Raw genomic sequence first — 19,130 nt, 5'->3', positions numbered from 1 at the left:
CGTAGCAACTTCAGTTGAGAGTTTCGGCAATCGCCTACATTGTTCCATTACCGAAATCCGTGATTAAATAAATTCTTAATTGCCGCAACCAGAAACTTGCAAATTTGTACCAGTTGTCTCCAGTTGCCAGTTTCCGCAACCGGCAACCGCAATTCGTGGAGGAATTTCACTTCCTTCCCTGTCCCCCACAACGTCAATCTTGACCGTGGATTTCGAAAGTTTGTTTAAAATTGCTTTAACCGGCAACTAAGCCTTTTAGTTGTTACAACCGGCAACCGTTAATGGAAACTTGTAAAAAGTTGCCAGTTACGTCAAGTAAAGTTGCTCCATATAACGTAGTAGCGGCAAACGGGTGGGTGCGGACGCTACTGTTCGCTAGCGGACGTTCACGGTATCATAAGGGATGTTCCTCATCAGTGTGCGCTTGCGTAAAATCTTTTTCGATGCACTCCCGCAATCCGCCGGTTTGCTCTAACTTTAAATTAGGAGTAGATACAGTAATGTAATTATGTAGGTATATATAGGGTGCCCGTTGAATAGATACAACAATATCAATCGGTGACAGAACTCACAACAACAACAAATTTGTTTCACTATTCGAAAACAATGCATGCATCAAAGATGAAGACTAATGATACTAAAGTCTGTTCCAATCCATTTTCAACAAAAAGTAAACAAATCTGTTTGGTTAAAATTATAAAACAAACACTCAATAAATCGAATAAGTAACAGTTTCACGTATATTTCGATTTGATATCTCATCACTTTTCCAACAATATTTATTTGAATAGCATCGTAAAATTGTATTCGAAAAATGGTAGTCTAAAAGCGAGGTTATTTTTCGTCTATACATCTATGACTTGTTGCATAGTGCTGTACGAAAAAAAAAACATTCTGTTCATTCAATTTAGGTTTATGAAATCGATTAGTAAATCGAATGTTTCAATCGCAATCGTACGTAGATACTCGTTAGTGTAAGGATTTGAAGGAGGACTTAAAATTATATTTCGGAAATTTGAGATATGCTTATATAGGGTATGTAGGGAAAACCGCTAGTATGACTCAATTGAACAAATCGATTCATTCAATTAATTAATCGATTTGTAGTTGGCATTATAATTGGGCATCACTAAACCGTCTATGGTCGGGTCAGTCACATATTTGTTTACATTTTGTTGAAAATGGTTGAAACGAAGTATAGTTTAATTATATTATCGAAAGTTGTGTATCAATAATTTTACAATTATGACACCGGGAAAAACATTCTACTTATTTATACGTAGATTACCATTCCCTTAACCGAGGCCTGCTTATGACGACTTAATTGTAGTGTGCTTTCAATTCCGAGAGCCAATAAAAGTTGAGCTACGACCCGTTACTTAATATTTTGAGAGAACAGAACTTTGTGATCATGTTTTTGACAAGCTCACAGATATTTCCGTCGGATAGTATTTTATTTATTAATGATATTCTTTAATGGACTGATTTTCAGTTGTTTTTAAACTATTCGAAACGTTTCTTAGCATTAGATAAGTCTGAAATAAAAATCAGTTTTCTTTTTATAAATAACCGAAAGAAAAAAACGTTCGGAATTTGTTTTCTGAATTAGGTCTATTTACCATAATATTATTTGAATTGATATTTCTTTAGAAGAATTAAATAAATGAATCTAAATTAGCAATCCGTAAACTATGTGCAGGTTACGGTAAACATCTCAATTATACTCAATATAACAGGGTGTTACAAAATGGTAAAAACAATATTGCATCTCCAGTGAAACCGACTTAATTTTAATAAAAAATAAGTGCGCATTTCTGCCCTCGTTGTCATAACTAACTCAAATGCGTTTCGGTTACTTTCGATTTAATGACACCTAAAGTTTTATTGTCAATTAAGCTTACGAGATTTTGTTTAACAATAAAACTGAAACGAAAGAAGATATCGATGCCTTACTTTCTCAAACTCGTCAATTCTCGTCGTAATTTTGTGCTTTTTATTTACACATTTATTTCAGGCCATACAATATATACCTTAAGGACTAACATACATACAATATAAATAAAATAAACAACTAATGTACACGTATTGCACTTGTTGGCGACGTGTGGCGCAATCTGGTGTCAGGTAACCGGCCGCGGAATCGCCGATATATGACACCCTTCGGCTAAAACTCTTCCTTCAAGAAGGCCGACAGATGATCGGTCGGCACTCTCATCACAAACGAATTAAAATTTACGTTGTGGCGGGACTCCAACCGCTAGACCCTCAGGGTGTACTTTTGGCTTTTAGGCTGATGTACTCCACTATCTCCTCAGAATTCGTGGAGTAATGTAGTCGCGACAGATACAGCAGCGTCGTCGTCGGTGTTGCTGAACGGAGCAAAACTGGTGGGCTTCCTCTTCCTCTTCACCACTTTTGTGAAGCCTTCTTCGTCGCATTGATACGTCTACCTCTGTGGTTTTGCAATTTCGGAGACAGGCACACGGGGATTACTTTTACTCTTAGCCGATTGCCGCCTCGAGTTTCGAAGTGGCGGGTCGGCTGGTAGAAGCGGCTACAGCGGCGTAAGCACGTGCAGGGGCTAACATGCATACGCGTGACGTTTCCGCTGGTGCGCAGGCGCGGGCAGCAGGGCGCGGCACATCACGCGCGACGGCAGCAGCGATCGGTGACGCAACCATTTGTGCCGACTCGACACTGCTGATGGATGCATTTTGCGCCACACGACGCGTGTTTACATTAGAGATTTCTGGTGACCTACATACCGAAGCAGCGTTGCTTAATAACGCAACTTGGGCACGCAGTTCACTTATGGTGTTATCTGAAGCCTCCAATCTACACTGCAACTTGGCCAGGCTTGACTTCAGGGAAGTGATATCCTTCAGCGGCCTGGTAACATCGACGTGGTCGAACGTGACGGGGGGCAGTTTGTGCAACTCCTTCGCCACGAATGTAGGCACGTCGTCCGGGTCAGTCTCCTTCAGGAGTGTGATAACATCCTGGAGACTCTTCACGCCTCCATCCCTCCGGCGAGATGACATCTGCTCAGCTTTGCCGAGGATCTCGAACAACAGCATCTTGCCACTGCAAATATCATCCTCGTTGAAGTTGGATTTGCAGATCTGCACGATGCTGACTTCGTCCATGGTATCGATGGCGTGTTGGACAAACGCCAAAAGCTCATTCGCTATGAGTTGTTGGGAACCCACTGCCACTTACGCGCAGCGGTCTATACCGCGCGAAACTTGAATTGTAATAATTCCCACAGCGTATTGGACGCGTCCGTTTCCGAACGCGCACCGAAATGCTTTAAGGCACGAGCTTAAGAAAGTAAGACGGACGATATTAAAAAACCGGTTAGAGGAATTTGTGTATCACGTTTTGCTGATCCCAGATTATTTAAAATATAATATTAGAATTCAATTTCGCTAAAAATTTCGATTACGTTAGTTATGATAAGGACAGATTTGACCTCCATCTCTTCTGGTGGAAAGTGATGATTTGAAGAGGTCCAAGTTATATCTTTAAATGAATAAGTTTGCAGGCAGGGAATTCCACTCCTTAGCCATTTGTAACCTGTCAAAACCGGTTCACAGATATTATAGTATTAATATTAATGATATTCTTTATAGACTGATTTTCAGTTGATTTTAAATTAAAGTAGTTTTTAAATTAGAATGTTTGTCGGTTCCTGGTAGGACCAATTTCGAAAGGGAATTTTTCTAAATTAGTTCTCTTCTGATTTTGGTACTCCCAGTACAGGGAGTTTGACATCAATGTTTGGTGTGGTGATTGTCTGCCACATTAGTATTATGATTAAAAGGTACTTTTACTCTAATGGTTGGCCACAAAGCGTAAGTTACCAAAAAATAACACCCTGTGATGAGATGAATGCGAGTTAGTTCCTCGCTATTTTTATTTATTGATTTGTCTTTAATTACGTTATCAAGTTAATTATTCCTTACCTTGTTACTACTGTCCCGCTAGTATAGAAAATGTAGTTACAAACAATTTTGTTTAATAAACAATGTTATTTTTACTAACATTTAAAATAAGACTGTTATTTTAACACTAACTACGAATAAAAAAATATTATTTTGCAATACGTTTTTTAATTTTGTCCGTACAAATTTTATTTGCGTGGCTAGAAAACTCTACCCAATAAAAGGAGGAAATTTGAATGAGTTCAAATTCTAAATATTTTTATTTCATTGGCAACCAAGTTACAATTATATTGAAATCGTAAATAAATTATTTGTAAGGTGGATTTCCCTTCGAAGAATCAGTAATGAACTCTAGGGATTGCTCTTTGTAAATAGATATATAAATAAATGAATAGTTAGTATATATAAATATATAGTCTCACTACTGGGCACAGATCTCCTCATGCGGGCGCAATACGTATTGGGAACTTACACACTCATAATAAAATTGCTTTGCAGGCGTGTGCGGATTTAATTTTTTTTCGAAAATTTCTGAATTTTTTCGGAAATATATGTGATATTCCGAAAAACTCAGAGGTGCATGCCCGGATTCAAACCCCCGCCCTCTCTTTGAGAGGCGGTAGGTAAAACCATTAGATTACCATAATTATCGTTAATAATAATAATTAGATATTTTGCTTTTATCTTTTACAATATTTAATTAAAAATATTACATATGCAGAAACAAACTGCAATAGTTAAACGTATTGTACGAACGGACTGTAAGTTTTTGTTCCATGATAGGTTAAAACCTCGAAAATGGCAAATTTTCTTCCTGATTTTGAGCCTGAATTTACAATATACCGGTGAAAAGTTTCGATACTGGTATAATTTCGATACCGGTGACTGAAAAGCAAATACATCGTGAAATCTTTTGTATCTGCATGCAATTTGCGGTTAATTTTGAGTAGTCTGCTCAATCATGGCAGAACTGACATTAAAGCAAGCAATTTTTGTTATTTTCGTACAAATTTGCATGAGTAAGTGAAGCAATAAAAATAATTTAATTAATATCCAAAAATCGTACAAATAAAATTATTTGTTTTAAGATTGTATAGGTTTAATAAAAATAATCATCTATGAGCGGTTCATAACGTGCCGTCTTCAATGCTCGGTCAATATATCCGCCCGTAACCATTGACCTATGCCCGTAACACACAAACACTTAAATTTTGATATTCAAGTTTAAGAAAGTGCGTTTCTTCATTAAGATAAGTTTTAATTTCAATTTAATTTATACACTTGCTTTATTTCTCATTAGTTTATACATTTATAAAGTATTGCTATCTTTATTAGTTTCTAAAATATGTAAGTGAATGACTCAAAATGTAAGTAGTGGAGAATCGAACACTTAGTACTTTGGTGCATTATCATTAGTGAATGGAACGACTCATACATGAATACAAGTAAAACTGCAGCACAAAATATAAACTGAACAATCCCGCGACTTTAATTGTGAAATGCAATACCAAATTCAAACTGGCCAATCACACATTTAAGATCAAAACGATGTGAATGGTCAATTTAAATTTCTGTTGCATTCTGAACGTGAATAAACTGTCGTAGTGAATAAATACGACATAGTGATTGGTTATGTTAGTAGCAGTAGAGCTCCTTGTGAAAGAGTTCGTCCAGGGAAGTACTGCCTTACCTTTACCTTACATATTTCTGCCGCCAAGCAGTAATTGTAAGCATTATTGCGTTCCGGTTTTGAAGGGATATGAGACTTGTCAACTTATTCAGACGCAGTGGCAGTGCCCCTCAAATGTTTGTGATTTAACGAGTGGATCTGCAACTGTTATGGAAATTCCTGTCGCTCATCAGCCTCACGACTTGTTCGTCCCGGCACTTGGAATCATAAAATAAAGTATAGTTCTAATTTATCAAAAAATTTGTGCCGCATGTCTGCATGTTGCCATCAACTAATGAAAATTCACCATAAAACACAAATTACTATGTAAATAAAAATCATACAAGATTGATCGACATGTCGTAAAACCAGTACATACTAGTTCACTAGTAGAGCAATTTGGGCATAAGAACAATAATCCATTAGAATAAAACACGTGTGTTAAATTGTTTTAGGCTATATCCATACCGATGCGATTTTAGTCTCCCGACATAGGCCGCTTACTAATTTTTCGTATCAGAAAATAAAAGGAACGGTCGCTCTCGTGATTCGCCACCATATAAATTTGCTACCAACGGTATGGACTTTACTAAAATTATATGGTGTTCACACATGAGCCCCTTGTGAATATTTTTGTGAAGTGTCATGTATTCGCATCGGTTTTGGTATAGTTTTAAATAGGAATCAAACAAAAAATACATCGTGTGTGTTTTTTTTTTTACAGAAGAGAGATACAAACTGCTTGCATCGATTCCGGCAACTTTATTCCTTATGGGAAGCTTCACAATGCTAGTCGTTTCAAATATGCTCAAAGATAGATGATAAGCGAAGTTTTTATTTATTGTTAGCAGTTTTTAGATAATTTTTGACATTATTTTTGAGTTGTGACATTTGTTAATTTGTATTTACAGTTTTTTTTTAGCAAAAAAGGAGAGTTGAAAGTCACATACTTAATGATTAAAGAGGCCACGGGCTTTTAGTCCACTGCCTCATCGCGACTGCAAAACAGCAGTTGATGTTTCCCCGGGAGGTAGTTAACATACATTCCGACTGCACTAGCAGTCATTTTGTTACTGTCGCCAAGTGAATTCGGGGTCTCGTGCGCTGTACTGACAGTTGGCAGTCACGATTCAGTCGTTCCATCGAAACTGCAAATGCAGCTTGTATAACTACTCACTTAAAGCTACAGTTATTCTATCTTAGTTTGCGGCTGGGGCATGTGGTGTCCAACTCTCCTTTTTTTCTTGGGTCATTATGATATTTATATTTTAATTTAAAATTATTAAATAAGTGATCATGTTATTTAATTTCAAGATATCTGCTTGCCTGACTTTTGTACAGAGTACATTGTATCATATTTCAATCAGGAACCTAAAGGTGTGTCCATGACCTAAAAAATTCAAAACAAAATGTGTGCAGGCTGGATACAATTTACAATAATATATTCTTTCTTCGGTTACAGTGATCGAAACTTACCGGTAACTGAACGGTTTACCGGTATATTGTATATTGAAAGAAATAATCTTTCTTTCGTTTTTCTTTCTATTGCAAATTCTGTCGTATACGCAAGAAGCACTTATAACGGTTACCTATTTCAGTTCCTGGTTTCATCTAGTCGTTCGATGTAAATGTCGATTTTGTATAATATTATAACTTAATAATTATTATTATGCCCATCTCTTCGTTTTGCAATTTTGAGAGTTATCCATTACATGATACGGGACTTTTTAAACCTTATTTCATGCTCTAATTACAACATAATTGACACTATCAGTCAATATAATTTGGTTACTATTAAAGGAGCTCTGACAGCTGTCATTTGGACAAAGATATTATTTAAACAAGCATAAAAATAAAAACCATCTTCGATTCTCCCTCTGAGTCACCGAACAAAATTCTAACACACCCTCAATAACGTTTATGAAACTAGAATACGGACACTGGGAGAATTGAGGCTATGTAGTCTCACAAGCTATTCATTAAGAAAAAAATAAAAACCATCAACACCTAGAGATTTGTTTTGAGTTTCTTGAGGAACCACTAAACGGTTTTGTAGTCACCAAATTTTGGTAGCACCCATCAAAAACTAAGTAATCAGTTTCTACCTACTGGGCGCTTCATTGGTTGGTTTCTTGTTATTGTTTTTTTTTTGTCTTGAAAAGTGCTCCTTGACATGAAGATTTAACATAAAATGTTTTGTGTATTTTTAACTGCTACGAAATCAATTTCGTTACTATCTTGTATGAAATGCCAGATTTAGTTAAAAAAATTTCAGGGTCCAAAATTAAACTGTCAGATTTCAGGTAAGTAAATAGAAGTCGCAGAATTACATTGCCTGTTACTAATTCGCAAATTCATACAGTCAGCGACAAAGTGGAATCACGTCCCCTGTAAAATTACAAAAATAGCACTTACAGTGTAATGCTTCACAGGTACGGAAATATTATTAGCAAATTTGATAAAAATCAGCCTTATGTCAAAGAACTTAAGGTGCACGTAAGGTCGTAAACTGAAATTGATTATTAATATCGTAAATTATTCAATTTATTGGCATAGGCTGCATTTTCGTCAAATATTTTGAGCACTTTATATGTACATACAATTGAAATAACATTGAATGTCTTCATATTTTTGGTTTATTTGATCGTTTTAACGCCAACTTCATCTGGTTTATCTTTGTGATGTAACCATATCGATGTAAAAAACAGGGACCGGAAGACGTAACAGGTATAGGCATTTCAATGCGCGCATAATTAAACAAAGTTTATGCAAATACGATAGAAATTACGATGTCCTTTTTTTTGATTACCGGTATCGAACATTTTTACTGATTCCTTGTAAGTTTTGGCTTATCTGCATGCATGTTTGGGCTCAATTTGCGCGTTAAACCCTTACAATGGTTAGCTCTTTTGGTCCTGGAAAAACACAATAACAATAGTTAAACATAAAATTAATAAATTTTTATTGAATAGATATTCAATTGTTTTTTGTGAAATCTCTCCACTAGTTTGTTATAATTATCAACAAAGAACAAAACGACGTCTTCTAGCTTACCGTGTCAGACGCTATACCAACTAGAACTAGACGCTATAACAACTAGTTGGTATAGCGTCTGGCGATGTCTGGTGACGTCTGGTAGACGTCGGTTCGAATCCGGCCGGATCGAAGGAATTTTTTCTGAGTGTTTCGATATTTGTATTAATAATTATAACAAACTAGTGGAGTAATTTCACAAAAAACAATTGAATATCTATTCAATAAAAATTTAAAATACAGCGAATAGCGACATCTCTCGCCAGGACTAGTAACTGTGAAGGTACTAACTGGGTGATAAATCTTTCATAGATTTCTCATAGATGGCGCTACGACTAAAAAAAGTCGTTGAAAAAACCAAATGCAAAGACACGACGCAAGCAAATAGAGAAATTCATGAGGTCCGCTGGTTCGTTCCGTGGCTTAGTTGGTATAGCGTCTGGCACGGTAAGCTAGAAGACGTCGGTTCGAATCCGGCCGGATTTCCGAAGGAATTTTTTCTGAGTGTTTCGATCTTTGTATTAATAATTATAAAATTAATAGCTATATTTACGTGTACAAATAATGGAATTCCAATTTTACCTAAATAAATAATTTTTCTTACCAAAAATTGTCGACCTGTAGTCATAGTTAATTTATTATTCAATATATAGTTAATTTGTTGGTTTTAATGTATATAATTAACGTCGAATACTTTTCGAGTGATATTATGGGGAAATTGATATATTTAACAAGAGGAGTATGTTAAACATGTGTGTTATGATGTCTATATGTGAAATTGAGTGTATGGCAATGACTGTTTTTAATAATGAGGCTCTTGACGACAATCAAGATTGTTAAGTCAAGATGAATCAAATTTGTCCAGAAGTTGCCTAATATTTATCCTTCCATTGGAGATGTTCTTAATAGTTGTAAAAAATAGTTTTAGACAATTTGTATTTTTTATTTAATTCATAACAGTTGATTTTTTTGGAAATATTCCTTAGTGGGTTACTATATAATTTTAAAATGTTAGTGTTTTCATTTTTTATTTATTGGATAATATAACAAATATAATATAATATTATATTATAACAAATTTGTTTTGGATTTGTAGAAATATAATATTTATGTTGCAGTAATATGACGTTCATATTGTAATAAAACCGGTTAGTAATAGTTAATTTTACGGTATTGGAGCCAGTGATCGTAATACCGGTAACATTGCGGTATTGTACACAATAACACTATATTTCGTATTGGGTTTTATTATTTCTGTTTTTTATTACCTCACATCTTGATTTGTAGCTCGTTTGTGTATCAATTCTTATCAATAGTAGATGTATTTTTTTGTTACGCGATTTCTCCGACATTTCGTCGCTTTAGAGTGAAAACTTCGCATACGCGTTTTTATGTGAAAATCAGTAAAAACTAACTATGTACTTCGTTTTTACTGATAAACTTTCTGCTCAAATATATTAGGTACTAAAGTAATACAGTATCTGAAAGAGGTATAATTTAACTAATTAAAATTAAAATGCCAACTACAAACATTATTGCGTTTATATACATTTGACACCGCATTTTTATCGTCGTCGTGAAAAGGTATTCACTATAAGACGATTTGTGGACCGATTACAACGATTATTTTTTGTTGGAAAGGGTGTACCTCGGTATCATCCCATTCAAATTGAACAAAATGTTCTACCTCTAAATGTGGCAAATTAGGGAATGAATTCGGCTTATTGGACTTCACCCACTTTCCGTTCACTGATTTGAATAAAACTTGGCAAATAGATTTAATGAACACTGTGAAAGGGGTTTAGCAAAGTTTTGAGGTCTTTTTCTAAATTGTAAATATTTATATTATAAACTACATTATTTTTAGGTAATTTAAAAGACAATTGAATTTATGCTAATTAAAACTAATCGTGGTACTTAAAAATGTTATTTCTATTACTTATTTTAAATTTAATTATTTATAATCGGTTGTTTATTGTTTTAAAAAACAAAATCCTGTTATGAGTTTTGGGGCATTGAAATGGTGTATTCAGAATTAATGCTGCTATATTAATTAAATATTAATTATAGTATTTTTAAAATGGGTGATAGATTTTTTAATTACTTTATTTTTCAAAACCAATTGTTTTGTAATGCAATTATAAATGATTGGTTTTTTTCTTTATTATTGGAATGTTCCTAATTTGCACATCGAACTATATACTTGGGGGCAATAAAAATGGGCTCGTGACATTATTCAATAGCTTAAAGAGTTCTTAAGTTTTCGTCATTGCAACATATTGGCAATGAAACTTTTTAGCGGATCTAAATTGCGTATATTTGTTTTTTTTTTCAAGGTGGCAATTCACATGGCTATTTGTATTTGCGTATTTGATATATTTGGAAAACAATCACCAAGTGTATTGTGTAGATAGCATGTGTGACAAAGTATTTGCCTTGTTTACCTATTCGACAAACTCCAAACTCGCATTACCGCGCGCTGGTCGAATGCTCGACGCAATTGACTTAAATCGTCCATACTATGGTCATATTCATTAACTCCTTTTTTTTATAATATCAAATCATAAGACGAACAAGTCGTGCGCCTGATGGTAAGCTAGACAAGTCCAGTGCCGCTCAGAGCTTTAAATCGCAAAGATGTGAGGGGTACTGCCACTACGCCCGTCACCCTGAGACATAAGTTGACAAGTCCCACGTGCCTGTAATTTCACCAGCACCCTGACCCTTCAAAACCGGAACACAGTAATGCTGACGTTACTGCTTGGCGGCAGAAGTGGGTAAGGTGACAGTACTTCCCTGGACGAACTCTTTCACAAGGAATTCTACTGCTACTAATCTCCTTGCTCTGCTCCATTTGTAGACGGTCATATTTGTCAGTGTTTAGCCATGAGAATTACCGCCATCAAACAAACCAACGTTTCAGGCCCTTCACAGGTTTTATGGTCACTATTGACCCTAATTTTACATATCTATGCGTCTAATTGAAAGACATCAATATTAGATATAAATGGATATAACTGAATATTAGATATAATTGAATATAGCGCCATCTCTTATCAGTATCTGGTAGCTGTAAAAGTACTTGGTTCAGTGCACCGGTGGCGCTACGGCAAAAAGCCGTTTAAATAACGCAAAGATCTGCAGTAGGCACTAGACGTAGACTGGGTTTCCATCCCTATATTGTGAATATACCAAGGCGAGAGTGAATAGACATTATTATACCTTCCACTCCCAATGGTAGTTTCACTTACAACGTATGGTTGTAAATGAAACTACCATTTTTTGCTTTTTAACTTAAAGATATCTTTTTTTTAGTATAGGTTCCATATTTAAAACTAAAGAAATTACTTAATATTCATCGTCACTTTCCATCGAACGAAGGAATTTTTCTTTCTGTTTATCTGATCTTTATATGAAAGATAAAAACAAATATACACGGTTTAAATCCGAAAAATAAAGTTTGTTTTTAAAGATTTTAAGAATCGTTTTTTTTTTTCGCTTATTAGAACTTGACGTGTCGATTTTAATACACGTCAGTTTACTTACTTAAAGAAGCATTTATTACAAGTACACATCTATTTTACGTAAAATATAAGTAATTGTATGTAAGTAATCGACTCATCAATTGTAGCTCGATCGGAATCTTGTGAAAATGTTTTGTTTGCTTGTTTACTTAAGTAAGAGGATTAAGGCCGTAAATTCCGAACGGTGTGGTGCACAGAACAATGAATACAGGAGAAGTGGTTAGTTAGCGTGTGACGCGTGCCAATTATAGGTCTCGAAAGACCTATCTGAGCTTTGTCTGCCATTCTCGCTTTGTATGGTATGGTTGTGTCATTCTTTCCTGCAAATTCTCTAAATCCTTATTGTGCTGTTTAGAAGTGCAAATATGATAGTCACACCAAATATATTACCCGTGGTGGTATTTAAAAAAAAAAAAACTTACGCGAAAATAAAACTTATACCTCTGTAATGTGGTCGCCAATTGTTTGGAGAACTAAATTAATACCTCCAATTCGTCGTCATTCAGCAATGAACCGCTAGATGGCATCACATAACTTGTATAGTTATTGATGGTATTGAACTTTCAACGATATGCCAACAGTATAAAGTTTATATTAACAATCCAGAATTTGTTTTCTTTTTAAATTTCAAACTACGACCAATCAATATCAAGATTTTGTAGTGTTTCAAATTAAGAATGATAAAAGGGTTTTGGCGACATCGGTTCTGATAGTAATCGAGGTTTATGGCACTTCTATAGTTTTTTTCTTCCGTGGTGTGGTGCGTTCAGTGTTTTACATTGCCCGCAAACTTGTCTTACGTTGCATTCATCCAACACAAGGCAAAGTGCAAACCTTGAACGTTCCACTGAACGCTCCACCGTTGCGAATTTGTGGCCTAAGGGCGCCTTCAAATTAGATGCTTCTAGAAGTGCCTGTAGTGGCGCGTCTGTTGCGGCACTACTAATTTTCATACAATATCTAGTCTGCAAAAGTGGTGCGTGCGTGGCGCAAACGCGACGCGACTTGGGCGCTCCAGCTGCACTCCTAAATATTGTACGAAAATTGCAGTGGCGCTACAGACGCACCAGTGTAGCGCTTCTACAAGCATCTCATTTCAGGGATCGAAAGACGTAATCAATATAGGACGTTTTAGTGCAAAAATGCAGTGCAGATACAGTAGAATTTACGGTGTTTCTTTGTTCGGACGACGTTGGTGGCCCAGTGGCACAATCGTCATCAACCCATTTATATGTCCCACTGCTAGGCACGGAATTGTGAGTTGCGGGAGGCGAACGCTTTTGACTGGTCAAGAGCGTTCACACACCGCAAAACTTAGTAAAGGCTCGGTTAAGTATAGTCAATTGAGTTTGTAATAGAAATGTGTTTTAAAAATTGGGTAATTATAGTTCCGTATTCATAAGATTGTAATTCATTTATGATATTAAATGTGGTACATTAAACTTCGCATTTGTTGGGTTTTATATGATTTTTATTTACAATTCACCTGTCAATTTCAATACGTGTTGATCGTGATAAATGTTACTTCCTGATACCTTATTAACTATATAATATTTTTTTTATGTTAACTAGTGACGGGATTAACAAGTCGTACGCCTGGTCGCCGTAAGCGGCAGGCAAACCGGGGTTGATTTGCTCTTTTACGGGCATAACAATTGCGGTGCCCCTTAGGCTCAATCTACATTGCGGTGGAACGGAATGTTTGTGACGTTTGACGTCACACTGCGCCTGCCTTCGCGCCACTTCCTGCGGAGTCGACAGGCGTCGCCGACGGCGCTGCGGAATCCTCACGACGCGTGACGTGATTTTTGGCTCGTATCTAGTTTGTACGTTACACAATTGACCATAAAGGTCATTATGCTATGTACAATATCGATACAAAAATTCGCTTCCATTCCGTTCCACGGTAATATAAATTGAGCCTTATTCTGAGATTTCTCCCATGCTTAGGTACAATTTTGACAGCAAGTATGTTTGAAATATATAGTTATGTACTTACTGTTCTTATCGTAAGCACGATAGATTTATAAATCGAACATTTACTTCGCCTAATTAGAAATAGAGAGCTAAGCAAGTTTTTCGTAGTATTTACAAAGCCGACTTCGCCTAAATTTAAGCAAGAAATGAGACTTAAGATATTATATACTTAAATGAGAACTTACGGACTAACTAAAACATTAATAAGTATATTTTCATACGCGAGTATGCTGCAGTCTTAACTAATAGTAATAAAATAACTATTGTTTACTTACAATGATCCAAAATAAATTAGGCTAATATTAAAAAAAACATAAAAAGCAAACAATAATGATCGCATCGACATCATAACCTAAGATCGTGTTGTTTTTGTTTTGTTATGTTCAGCACACACAGGCGGTCGTGTAAGCGTTCCGGGCGCGGGAATTTTTGTCCTGCCACACTGAAACACGCATTAACTAAATGTGGGAAAATTTGAAACATTACTACAAAAACCCAAACAATACGCGCCATTGAGCCAACAAAGACAGTAAATTACTAAGCTCAAATTTTAGTTCTCACTAATTTAGTTTCGTTTTGTAAATACAAAATCCTTGCCTAGTTTGCCATCTTTGCTTAATCGAAGTCAAAGTTCGATTTATGAATCTCAGAGAGCTTTATATCATAAAGATCTGCCACTGGACCCGTATCTCTGAGACATGAATTGACAAAACTCGTGTGCCTGGAGACGGCCTGGAGTTTCACTATAGTCGTGTCTTTTTTGAAGACGAAGTAAAATGACATTTGTAGGGTTGCCAATTTTCACAAAATTTTCAAGAGTTATGTAGTTATTGTCGACAGTTTTATCGATAGATTGTGAAAGAAGATAAAATTTTGCCAAAAGTGACTGAATAGTGAATGTTACGACGTTCTAATGATTGCTAGTTGCGCGATTGCCTTCTTATTTTGACAGTTGGCCTTCAAGTATCGAGATCCATTTTTATTCACATACATTTTAACAAGAATAGCTGGATTTGATATAAAATATGTCTCCTCTTTGTATTTTTCATCATCATAGTTCTAAATACAGTGTATGGTGGTAAGTTCATACATACTATATTTCCTATCGGTTCGCGGTCTCTTTCTACTCGGAGTTATGGTTCTGGTGCATCGTGAAGTGACTTCTCCTAATTATTGTAAGTTACTCGAAAATAGGCTTTTTAAACTTCATCTACCAGCTATAAACTTCACCTTCGCTAGAAGATTTCCAAAATTCATGCATCCGTATATATACAATAGAGTTAACACCTTGTACAGCGTCAAGCTCTGCTCAAATTCGGAACTTAAGCATAGGGTCAATAAGTTGCTACGCACGTTGACATACAATGAAATAGAGGACTTGCTAAAGGAGGTGCGCTAGTTCACTGCCTCAATCCTTAATCCATACACGTGCACGCACGCACACACCCACCGACTCAAATGCACGCACGCACGCACCCTCGCACTTACGCACACACACATACACACACACAATGCCATAAAGACACACTCATCCTATATAAATGTATATATAAGGTAATTGGTATTGAATTAAAAATAGAATGAATATTATACATTATACAATATATATATAATCTAATATAATAACATAAAAATATGATAAGATAAAATAAAATAATGTATTATATGTATAATAATAATAATAATAATAATTTTTGATGATATGTTTGTTTGATAATATGTTTAATAATATGTACAATTTTTCAAAAAAAACTTTTTAATAATAATAAACAGTAACAATGTTTTTATCGATTACCTGCGAGACAGGCTTTGCCTAGTGCAGGAATCGTAGGAAATTCTCTGTACGCGATGTAAGCTACAATTGAGTTGTGTTACCTGGTTCTTTGTAATGTCTAAATTGTAATGTGCCTGCACAAGTTCATTTGTAAAATAAATTATTTTGTATTTTTGTATTTTTGTACCTATGTATAAACTTACAAACATCGACAATTCAAGTAAACTAGTGCTCAGTAATTGGATGGTCGAGGATGATTCAAATAAGCTCGGCTATTTATTCCATAAACATGACCAATATTCAGTCGATAGTGGATAGAATATTTATAATCACTAGCTGCTCGTAAGCGGGCAGCACTTTGGCGCAATGAACTGTCATTTTACTCCGTCTTCAAAAAAGACAGACTATGGCACCCTTTATTCTTCAAAACCGAAAAGCAGTAATGCTATTACTACTTGGCGGCAGAAATAGGTATACTATATAAGATAACTAGTGCATTAGCATTTTGGTATGATTAGAGATATTGGCGCTTTAAAACTTTTTTAACCGACTTCAAAAACAGTATGTTTCTTTGTACATATGTTACGACAGTTAAAACAGGCGTTTGTGAACCGATTTTGATGATTCGCTTAATTTAATGATTTGAGACCCATTTAATTTTGAAGAAAATATTCCACTTCTAAGGGTGGCTGTTCACGCATGATTGATCTTTATTTTTATAAATAGCGCCTACATTTCATAAGGAGCAATTATTTTAATGGTTGATTTTGCCTTGCTCTAATTGATGGCGTTATTCTCTCAATATTCTTTATTATATGCAGTGAATACGGATTTTTATTATCTTCTGTGTTAAGTCCCGTATAGTGGCGAACTAGGGGATGAATCCGGTTTTGCGTACTGTCCGGTAACCGATTTCAATAAAACTTGGTTAAAAGATGTAATTCCACGAACTTTTAAGGCGGTTTTTAGGACTTATTAAAGCAATTTAATGATGTTGATATTGTTTTTATTTTACTAATTATTGTTTCATTGTGTCCTGTATTTAGGTCTGCAGTAAGAGAAATAAACAGAACCTTTTTGTTCCTTGTTTAAATGTGATTTTTTATTTTCCTGTACAATAATAAAATTAAGTAAATAATTAATTAAATAAATAAGAGGACCTTATTACTAAAGAGAGAAGAGCGTTATTAGATGTTAATAAAGTGTTTTGATCCTTGTATATGTTATTTACATTGACATAATCATATTTTAGACTCACGTCTCTCATGGTCTAAATCAGGTATGGGCAACCTTTAACATGTTGAGGGCCAAACTTTAGTATGCAAATAGGTTCGCGGGCCGCGTTTAAAAGTGCTTAGTGCATTTTAAAGTAATTAGTGTCAATAGATGTCAGACATAAAATAATATCACAATGTTATTCTAGTACTAGTACAATTTATTTAAAAAATGAAATTTAAAAAAATGGTACAACATCATATCGGTAAATCGATAAATTTGCAATTGCTACAAACTACGAAAGTCAATCAATGAGACACTTGAGCTTGAATTTGGGAAACTAATCCATCGATATTTGGATTAATTCCACTGATACAAACACGTAAAGAATTTTCCAAATTATCGTCAGTCAGTCTTGTACGATGTGTTGATTTATTAATTTTCATCATCGAAAAGAACTGTTCGCATTTATAAGTACTGCCAAAAGCACAAATCAACCTTCTTGCGAATTTTTTAAGCTGCGGAAAATTGTCTTCTTCTAGGTATTTTTTGTAGAAATCGCACAACTCTACTTCTTCAAATTTAAATTTTAGGAGTGAATTTTCTTGAATTTCGATCAACTCCATTTGTAAGTGTATTGGAGCATTTTGTACATTACTTTTTGTTGGATTTGCAAATAAACTGAAACAGTCTTCCATGTTTTTGAAATCGCTAAATCTGTTCGAAAATTGTTCCAACAGTAACTTGAGTTCTTCAGCATATTGAGCATAAGCAATATTTTCATACGTAGAGAGTGTGTTGAAATGGTAACTATTACCAGATAGCATCTGTGACTCCCACAAGCGCAGTTTGACCTAAAATGCTTTCAAATGGCTGTACAAATCATTTACTAACTGTCCTTGTTTTTGTAGTTTCAAATTTAAATCATTCAAATAGCCTGTTAGATCGACCAGAAATGCTAAGTCACATATCCATTTTGGGTCACTCAATTCAGATAGTGGTTTATCTTTTATTTTCATAAAGTCTGCTATCTCATTTCTCAGCTCGTAAAACCGTTTCAACATTTTTCCTTTGCTCAGCCATCTGACTTCACAATAATATGTTACGTCGTTATATTCAGCGGATATTTCATCCAAGAACCCCTTGAACTGACGATGGTTAAGCCCTCGAGATCGAATAAAATTGATGGTTTTTACTACCACATCCATAACATGCTGGAGTCGAATGGACTTAGAACACAAGTTCTGTTGGTGGATAATGCAATGAAGGACTATCAAATCATCTTTTTGCACATTTAATGCTGTTGCTTTTTCATTTAAAATTCCGATGAAACCTTTACGTAAGCCGACCATAGAAGGTGCACCATCAGTGCATACTCCCTTTAATTTTGACCATGGCAAGCCAAATCTTGTGAATACCTTTTGAACTTCATTAAAAATATCCTCCCCTGTAGCGGCTGTAAAGCAAGCAATTCCTCAGTAACAGTGAACTCCTTATCAACACCTCGAATAAATATAGCCAGTTGAGCTGTGCCCGACAAATCCGTGCTCTCGTCTAATGCTATGGAAAATGATTCAAAACCAGCCATACGGTCAGTCAATGTTGTTTTTATATCATTAGCCATCATTTCTATACGTCGAACAACGGTTCGTCTTGACAAACTAATTATTTCAAATTAATTTTTCTTTTCAGGACACAAAACACTGCAAACTTCTAACATACACTCCTTATTAAATTCTCCTTCGGCAAATGGTTTTAATGCCTTTGCCAATTTTGAGCTAACTATAAAACTAGCTTTCACAACATTATCAAGTTGTGTTCTTTGTTTATGAAACATTTGTTGCTGTTTCTCCAAATTTGTTGTAAGCTTCTGGATTTTGTCTGTTCTTAATTGTCCTGTCAGTGAGTGTAGCGCAGTATGCTTATTATAGTTAAGTAATGCCTCTTTATATTGAATTCTTTCATTACTGAAATGGATTCATTACACAGCAAAC

At 35.2% G+C, this 19,130-nt stretch overlaps 1 protein-coding gene across 1 annotated transcript in view; it reads left to right on the top strand.

The window, feature by feature from the left end:
• LOC113233571 (glycerol kinase) overlaps positions 1–6,848 on the top strand; it is a 42,851-nt gene extending 36,003 nt beyond the window's left edge. The window contains exon 14 of the mRNA XM_026468712.1: positions 6,338–6,848. Coding sequence (XP_026324497.1) covers positions 6,338–6,435 — 98 coding nt within the window. The 3' untranslated portion in view covers positions 6,436–6,848. The remainder of the gene's footprint in view (positions 1–6,337) is intronic.
• The last annotated feature ends 12,282 nt before the right edge of the window (positions 6,849–19,130 follow it).

This window comes from Hyposmocoma kahamanoa, unplaced genomic scaffold (assembly GCF_003589595.1).
Source record: "Hyposmocoma kahamanoa isolate Upper Pololo Valley unplaced genomic scaffold, ASM358959v1 79, whole genome shotgun sequence".
Taxonomy (NCBI): Eukaryota; Metazoa; Arthropoda; class Insecta; order Lepidoptera; family Cosmopterigidae; genus Hyposmocoma; species Hyposmocoma kahamanoa.
The sequence above is the reverse complement of the archived record's forward strand: the minus strand, read 5'-3'. Positions and strand labels throughout refer to the sequence as shown.